The following is an 8,186-nucleotide window of genomic DNA, read 5'->3' as shown; positions in this document are numbered from 1 at the left end:
AGGAAGGAGGAGGAATTTGGCAGCTTCAAGGCCCATGGCCCTTTTACTGGGATAAGGCTAGGAGCCAACAGCTCGGCATTCGTTAAGTGCTGACAAAAGGATTAATTTAGTAGCTAATAATGGGGCAATCAAGCCATTTATTTGGCTGATGCTTTGCTGGTGGTGGAGGAGGAAGGAGAAAATGCCTGGGGTGGGTGGCTCTCCAGTTGATGGGGCACAGATCTGTCCCAGAGCGTGGTGACACCGTCCTGCTCACAGGGCAGGAGCCAGGTGAAGGGGAGGCCATCGGATTCATGACCCTGCTCACCTCTTCCCCCCCCCAGTGCCCAGCTCAGGCAGCTTTGCCAAGTTAAGCTTGTTTGCTACATGCTGCTAACGAGCTGACCTTGTGTAGCTGCAGCACCTGCCCCTCAGAGGTCTTTAAAGGTGGGGAAAGGAGGGTGGAAAATTGCTTGTAGCTGCTGCTTTTCCTTCAGGCTTTGCCCAGAGATGGTTGTGTGCAGCACCCAGTCCCACCCTCTCTTGAATAAGAGCTCAGGTGGCCAGCAGACCTCAGAAGGTGCCTTTGGAGAGGAAACCTGCCCAGGTAGGTGGGCTCTGGGTGGCCAAAGTGCCACTGGAGCAGGTCCAATGCTACTGTGGGGACTGGGGTGTGCAGCCGTGGGTGGATGTAGCTGGCCTTGCAGGGCTTTCTGCCGGTCCCTGCCTGGCTCCTGAGGGGCAGAGCTGTGAAACTGCCTGGGGCTGCTCTGCTCCTTCCCCTGGGGACCAGCTCCACAGCTGGGCTCTGGGATGTGCCTCAAGGGCTGGCTGCTGGGCTGGTGAGTCAGTGAGCTGTCCTAGTGGGTGATGTTCAAGCAGACTGACCACATCTTGTGTCAGGCTTCGGGTGCACTGCTGCCACTTTGCTCTGGTCATCCAGGGCAGAGCACACCAATGTTTGCACTGCGGGGAGCCTAAGACCAGGGGGAGCAATGAGGGGCAGGGTGATGGGGCTGGGGCCTTGGGGGTCTGCTGCCAGGCACTCCAGCGAGTCCCATGCCTCTCCACAGGCCAGCAAGCTCTCACGTCTGCAAATAACCACAGGTTCTCGCGTTTGGCTTAACCACTTGCATTTTTACACACTTAGATGCAAACATGCACGTGCCGAAGGAAGTGACTCGCGGTTCCCTGCCGCCCCTGAGGGGCCGTGGTGCAAGGTCCCCGGCCCCAGCCCGCTCCCGTGCGCCGGAGGAGCCAGGTGGGTCTGGAGACATCGGTCTTTGCCTGTCGGTGCATCCACCCCAGCTGCAGTTACTGAGGTCTTTCAGTTGATGTTCACCCCCCAGGTCAGTTTTATTGCACTTTTTATTTACAGAAAACACAGAAATAAAGCATTAAATGTGTTGGGCTTCTACCAAACCACCCAATCACTTTTTTTTTTTTTTTCTTTTTCTTTTGTGGGTTTTTGGCACGAAGAAATATCACAGGTGTTACCAAACAACCATGTACGAGCAGCTGACTGCCTGCCCAGCCCAATAACATGACTTCAACAGACATATTGAACTGAGATCGAAGACAAGGAGGTTGTTCCACGTTCATCTTGCAGTCTAACCTGCTCATCGGGGTCAAGGGGAGTTACTCTGGAGGGGACGACACCATTCATAAATTAAATTTATATTTACCTCTTACATTGTAAAAGTAAACAGTGCAAAAGTACAGTACCCCAGGTACCCTTCGGTTTGGAAAGCTTGAAGGTCGCTTTATACATTTTGTGTGTTTTTGTAAACATTGTTACCCATCCACAGTTCTGGCTCTTGCTTGGAGAGACCCGATTCCTCTTGTGTCCGAAACGTGTTGAGGGGCAGCAGTCGCTTCCCCTGGACTCCGTTGAGATTCCCGCTCAAGATTTAGTGCAAATTTTGGAGAGAAGATGAGAAAGAAGGGGGGTGAGGGGAGGAGGGGGGAACAAAACGAAAGAAAACAAAATAAGGCAACAGTTCGAAACAGTCCGTATCAAAAAGGGGGCCCCGGCCTTAGGAGAAGGGCAGGAAGTCTCTCTCCTCCACCAGGCTGATGGAGAGGTTCTTCAGCTCCTCCTCGGAGCCGGCGGTTTTGTAGCCGAGCTGCGCCAGCACCTGCTGGCAGGCGTGCTGGGTGAACGCCACGATCTCGTAGGACAGGCGGAAGCGCCACTTCTCTGCCGTGGCCGCCGAGTTGCGCACCGTCCCGTACTTGTGTTTGGACGAGGACCGGTCTCCCCGGGTGTTGTTCTGTATCCAGCGCTCGACGTTGCTGTCCATGGGGATGCCCAGGAAATCGTAGATCTCCTCGGTCTTTTTCATCGGGTTCCTGGCCAGGTCTTCGTACCGCACCAGCATGTACTTGCCCTTGAGCCACGGCGGCCGGTTGAGGCCGGTGGAGACGGAGTTCCAGAAGTCCTCGCACACCGTGGTGAGCTGGGTCACGTCCAGGTTGTACGGCTTCCTGCCGGTGCCGTCCCAGATCCTCCACAGCCGGTAGGTGTCCCGGAAGGTCTCGCTGCGGGACGCCAGGATCCCCCGGGGGTCCCTCACCAGCTGGATGACCTTCAGGTTCAGCCGCGGGTCCTCCACCAGGGCCCGCAGGTCGCTGACCTCGGGCACCCGCACGGTCTTGATGGCCACGTGCCCGTGCTCCCTGCAGGACTCGGTGGCCAGCGTCAGGTTCAAGGTGCCGCACTTCTTCACGCAGTCGCCTTCCTCCAGGTGGAGGTCGGCGGCTCCCAGGGGCTCGCAGACGGGCGGCGAGCACAGCGCCTTGCTGGCCCCCCTGCGGAAGAGGCGGTCGGTGGTGTGGTTGACGGGCTGGGGCTTGATGTAGTTCTCCAAGAAGTAGAGGTCGCAGTCGTACAGGCTCCTCAGCAGGTCGCGGCTGGCCCCCAGCATGACCCGCCTGTCTGTCGTGCTCTTGCTCTGGGTCAGCTTCGGGATCAGCGTGTACTGGACGTGGTAGAGGGGCTCGAATAAATAGAAGACGTCGAAGTGCTGGTTAAAGAGCTGCCCCACGAAGGAGGAGCCGCTGCGGGTGGTGGCGAGGATGAGGACGTGCGTCTTCCTGGAGAGGTTGTAGGCGAAGGTGGGGCTCTCGTCGCACAGCCGGTCGGGCGCATCGGTGTCCTGGCTCAGGCTGCAGTTCACGGGGCTGGGGATGGGGCAGCTGTGGAAGGACTTGGCGGTGAAGGTCCGGATTGCCGTGTACTGGATCGCAATGGATGCCAAGGCTAGTAGGAGGACAGCCTTCCAGGAACATTGCATGGCTGGTCACCTTCATGGGGCTTCTTCACAGGTCGTCTTGGTGTCTGCAACCCAACAGAGAAGTCACGGGTTGAGCAAGGACTGCTGAGGAGGACACAAGTATTCCTACTGGGTGCACCACACACCCTCCCACAGAGCACATACATCGCTCATAACCACGTGGATCCCAGTGACGCACTGCAGAGCCCTGCTTCGGAGGAGGACAACTGGCAAAATCCCAGTGGCTCGCCCTGTACACCCCCAGTGCTGAGCTGGTGCTGCTGGCCGGGTCCTGCTCTGCTCTGGGATTTGAGCCCCCTCCACAGCTGATCATGAGAGGAGGGAAGCAGGAGGAACTGCATCTGCTGCATCCTCTGGTGGCTGCAAGTACGCCCTGGGGATGACTCTGCCTCCTCTGGTACGAAGCAGTGGGAGTTGTTCCCCTGGGCTTTGAAACAGACTTGGTCAAGGCAGTAGCCACCCAAAAAAAAAAAAAAAAAAAAAAAGGAAAATCTTATTTTCCTTGGTTAGTCCCTCAAGCTTTGGGAAATAAAATCCCTGAACACTTACATGCACCAGAAGCTGCTCCTACACCACTCCAAGCCTTTGGGGCAGGACGGGAGGATGCTGTAACTCCTTCCAAAGCCCCAGCAAGGATTTTCTGCTGCAGGTCCCTGCTGTGCCATCCTCCTCTGCTATCTGCAGGCTTGCACTGGGGTCTGTTTGCAGACGTGGGAGCAAACAGATAAGCACCAGCGCTGGGTGAAGGAGCCCACCATGCACAGCCCTGGGTAACGTGGCTCCGTGCCCCTTCTGCAGCCCCCTGCACCCACTGCCCCTTGCCCACCAGCCTCCCACGTTCCCCCCATGTGGCACGGGCCACCAATGGATGACAGGTGAGCTGAAAAACACATTTTAATTTTTTAATTATTGCTTTTGTTATCTACTGATTGCCCCAGCTGCTGGCTCCAGAGACCTCTCACAGGAGAGGGGCTTTCTGCACCCTGTGGTTCAGAGCATGGGTGATTCCCCAGGTGGAATATCCTTTGGCAAAAGCACTGGCTTGGCGGCCTCCTGAGGGTTCAGAGAACCCAAGGGCTTATTTATTTTTCCAGGTCTGCTAAGACAGGACATCCTGCTGGCATCCCCTGGTCCAGGTGACTCCTGGAAATGCCATCTCCTGGGTGGAAGGTGCGAAGTGGGACCTCTTTCCTGCTCTCTAGTGCCGGCCAGCCACACTGCACCCTTCAGGCAAAGCCTCAACTTTTACTCCGCGCTGGTGGAGAGCGGAGCTGACGCCGCTCGGGTGGTCCTGATCTCAGGTTCTCCACCTGCCCTGTGTCCTCTCCCCTTTGCAACACACCAAGCTGAGCAAGGGAAGCAAAGATCCATGTACTCAGAGCAGATGGAAAGCAGCAGTGTCAGCCCAGCATCGGCCTCTGCTGCCCCTCGTCTCCCTTTGCGTGTGCCCTGCCCGATCACCGAGCTGCAGTGAGGGAGGGGCGGGTTTTGGGAGAAGTGTCCCTCCCTGATGTCTCATCTGTGGCTTTTAAAGCCAGCAGGAGCCTCCTCCCATCACCGCATCCCAGGAGATGCGGCTCCTGCTCAGCCCTGGCCCTCTTGCAGAACGACGAGCACCCCTCGCTCCTCTCTTGGCCACATGCAGAGCCTGCTGGCAGGAAACACCCGAAGAGGAGCTGCACGACCCTGCGCCATTCAGGGCAGCTTTTCTGAGCAGTGGTTGCAGTTAGAGTGCTGCAGGAGGATGCCCCGGAGAGGGCACCTGGTCTCCTTTGGTGCTGGGATCACCCCTGCCCCTTTCCCAGCCCTAACTCTCCCTGCTCACAGCACACCAGCCGTGCCCCTGCCTCGCCTGTGTCTCCGTGCAGCTGCCTGGGAGCAGGCTGGCCACGAGGGATGCGCTGCAGGAGGCCAGCCAGTGCCTGGCATGGGGACAGGAGCATTGTCTGCCCGAGGAGGAAGGTGCCGAGCCTTTCCTCTCCCCCACCCTGCTTCCCCCAGCCTTCATCTGACAGGATGGGTGAAGGCGATGCAGCCTCCCCCACCACGCGACAGCAGCGAGTGTGCAGTCACCTGCCCTCCTCCTCCTCCTCTTCCTCCCAGCACTGTTCCAGCCCTGGAGCACCACTGAGGCTGGAGGTGATGAATTAAGCTGTACAGCCTCTGTGAGCCACCGGCACAGGGAGCGTGGCTGGGAGCAGCACAGGGGATGCTGAGTGCCAGACTCTTCCTTTGGGGACAGTCTTCTGGTGGCAACAACTTTTTTCTGGGGGGCTGCGTGGCACGGACTTAGCATTTGAGGACTTGTCACCCCCTGTCACCATGGGGAGCTCCAGCAGCACCTTGTGTGCTGGTGGCGGAGCGGGGCTGGCTGCCTGCTGCCCCGAGCTCTCCCCGCAGGTTCCCCCACTTCCCCAGAGGTGGCCGTGCTCAGGCACCTCGGGTGTGACGGCAGCTCTAGGCAGGGACCGTGCAGCAACGCCACTGTCACTGCTGAGTGCCTGTTTCCAAGGATCTCTTGCGGGGCAGCCAAAAACCAGCAGCTCTTTGGGGCTGTCTTCAGGCTGCCCCCTCCCTCCTCAGCTTGCCAGGAGTTGGGCACCTCCAGGGCAATCCCCGTGCCTGGCAGGGGCTGCAGCCGGAGGCTCGGGGGCGATGCAGGTGCCTGGCCGAGCCCCAGGGTGATGCCGGGGACGTGCCCGCGCCCACCGGGGCTGCCCACCCGGGTCTGGGATCTAGGGCCCTCTGCCCCTAAATCTGATCACCGCCAGCAAGCCTGTTTCCATGGAAACCGCACAGTGACTCAGGACTTTGGGACCAGCTGGAAAACACAACTGTGAGCAGCAGGCGCCCGGGGAGGCTTTGGGGGTCTCGGGGCAAGGCAGAGGGGCGAGGAGCGCAGGGAGCGGGGCACGGCCCCCTGCTCGCCTGTGTGCCCGGGCACACTCCCGCTGGTGCAGAGGGGCACGTTGGGACAGGGGGCGAGGGGATCCCAGGAGCCAAAACCCCTCTCCTGACACCCGCGCTGCTGCAGCACTGACAAGTCCGCGCTGCAGCACGCGCGGCAGGGAGCAGATCCCAAAACGTGCCCGGCTGCAGGCTGCCCCCAGCACCCCGGGGATGGGGACCCACGCGTGCGTGGGCACCCACGGGGCTCCCAGCACCGTCACTTCCACGGGCAGCACCCTGGGGTGCCGGGCTCCTTCCCGCGGGGCAGCCCCTGACCGCGGCAGCCTTTTGGGGACGGGGACGCGGGGTCCGAGCCGCAGGATTGCAGAGCAGCTCTCAGCCTGGGGACCCTCCGGCACGGCCACTGCTGCTCCCCAGCGTCCTGCCACTTCACCTGGCGACACGACACGTTGCGGCCACCGAGGCGGGGAAGGCGAGCCGCACGGTGAGCATCCCACGCGGCTGCAGCGGCTTAGTCATGCTCGCACCTCTGCACATCCACGCAGCAGCGGCACGGGCAGGCAGCACCCCGGGTTTGGGACACCCCCGCCCTCCCGGGACGCACGGCTCCGAGCTTCCCCGAGCCGTCCCCGTGCCCCTCGCAGCCAGGCCGGCTCAGCATCGCCTCCTCCTCCGCACCGGGGCTCCCCTGCGGCCGTGGCTCCGAGCTGCGCCCGGAGAGCCCCGGGCTCGCCCCGCTCCGCTCCCGCATCGCCCCCCGCCGCCCTCCGGTGGGCAGAAGGCTCGGGGCACCCTGCTGCTCCCCATCCCCTCCTCCTTCCCGAGGCACCGACGGGTCACCGGAGCCGAAATCATCCCGGAGGGTTTCCGCGGGGCTCTCGGCTGTTCCCTACCGGCACCGGGCACCCTCCTGGTGAGTTCCTGGGTCCCTCCCGAGTAACGCCAGCCCCAGCCGGTCCCGGACTTTCCTCGCGGCAGCACCCACCTGCACCCGCGTACCCCTCATCTGCTCCGGGCTGCCCGAGCGTGCCCACCCCGCAGCGCCGGGCCGGGGGGAGCTGCGAGGGGCAGGGCAGGGCAGGGCACATCGCTGCGGGGCACGTTGCGGGGCTCCCCTCTCCCAGGCGGCAGCCTCCCGCCGAGCATCCCCGACTTTCTCGCAGCCCTCTCCCTTCCTCCCGGCACCGAGAGCTCCGGGAGGGGCCGGCCGGGCAAAGTTAGCCCTTGTCGCAAAGCGGGGAAGGGCTGAGGGGGGGCAGCCCCTCGCTCCCCGCCGCCCCTTACCTGGCGCAGCGCCGCGGCGAGCTCCCCCCGCATCCCCGGCGGCTCCCCGCCGCGGCTCCCGGCCCGGGGGACGCCGAGCCCCGCCGCCGGAGCTCAGCCGGCCGTGCCGAGAGCCGGGCTCGGGGCCGCCCCTCCACGCCCCGCGGCCGGGCGAGGCGAGGGGAGGGCCGGGGAAGGGGCTGCGCCCGCTCCCCCCTCCCTCCTTTCCTTCCCTCCCTCCCTCCCCTTCTCCCTCCCGGCAGCGCAGCCTCCGCGCCGCCCCGGCGTGCCGAGCTGCAAACTCCCAAGTTTTCTTCTCTTTTTCTCTTTTTCTTTAATTTCTGCAGCCCTCCCCACACACACACCCCGAGGCGCGCCTCCCACCTACCCAGGCGCTGCGCGCCCTCCCCGTGCCCCCTGCTGGGCGAGCCGGGCCTCGGTGGGCGAACAGCGCCCGTGGGGAGCCGCGGGGGTCCCGGGGGTCCCGGGGGTCGCCCTCCAGCGCCAGGAGCCCTCCCTGCTCCGCCACGGCCACGGGCAGAGGCCGTGACGGGAAGGTGCCGTCCCGACCTCCGCTGAGGTTCCCCTTGGTCCCTCCTGCTCCCGCTCGACTCCTCCAAGCAGGTCGGGCTCTTACTTTGGGCAACTTTTTGCATGTTTCCCCTTCTGCCAGGTGTTTGCTGTGCTTTTTTTGCTCTTTATCTGCACCTCCCCTGACCTGGCAGCTGCAGTGAGCGC

At 62.3% G+C, this 8,186-nt stretch overlaps 1 protein-coding gene across 1 annotated transcript; it reads right to left on the bottom strand.

Annotated features, from left to right (window-relative positions):
* Positions 1–1,327: 1,327 nt before the first annotated feature.
* Positions 1,328–7,587, bottom strand: CHST1 (carbohydrate sulfotransferase 1). The gene is made up of 2 exons (XM_082761209.1): positions 7,470–7,587; positions 1,328–3,319 (listed from the first exon to the last, which is right to left on the bottom strand). The coding sequence occupies exon 2, from the start codon at positions 3,273–3,275 to the stop codon at positions 2,016–2,018; it is 1,260 nt and encodes a 419-aa protein (XP_082617335.1). The 5' UTR covers positions 3,276–3,319; positions 7,470–7,587; the 3' UTR covers positions 1,328–2,015.
* Positions 7,588–8,186: the final 599 nt, after the last annotated feature.

This window comes from Aythya marila (assembly GCF_965140915.1).
Source record: "Aythya marila genome assembly, chromosome: 5".
NCBI classification, from domain to species: Eukaryota; Metazoa; Chordata; class Aves; order Anseriformes; family Anatidae; genus Aythya; species Aythya marila.
The sequence above is the reverse complement of the archived record's forward strand: the minus strand, read 5'-3'. Positions and strand labels throughout refer to the sequence as shown.

Coding starts and splice junctions, on each gene's coding strand:
- CHST1 (XM_082761209.1), bottom strand. CDS start 3,275: ATGCAATGTTCCTGGAAGGCTGTCCTCCTACTAGCCTTGGCATCCATT.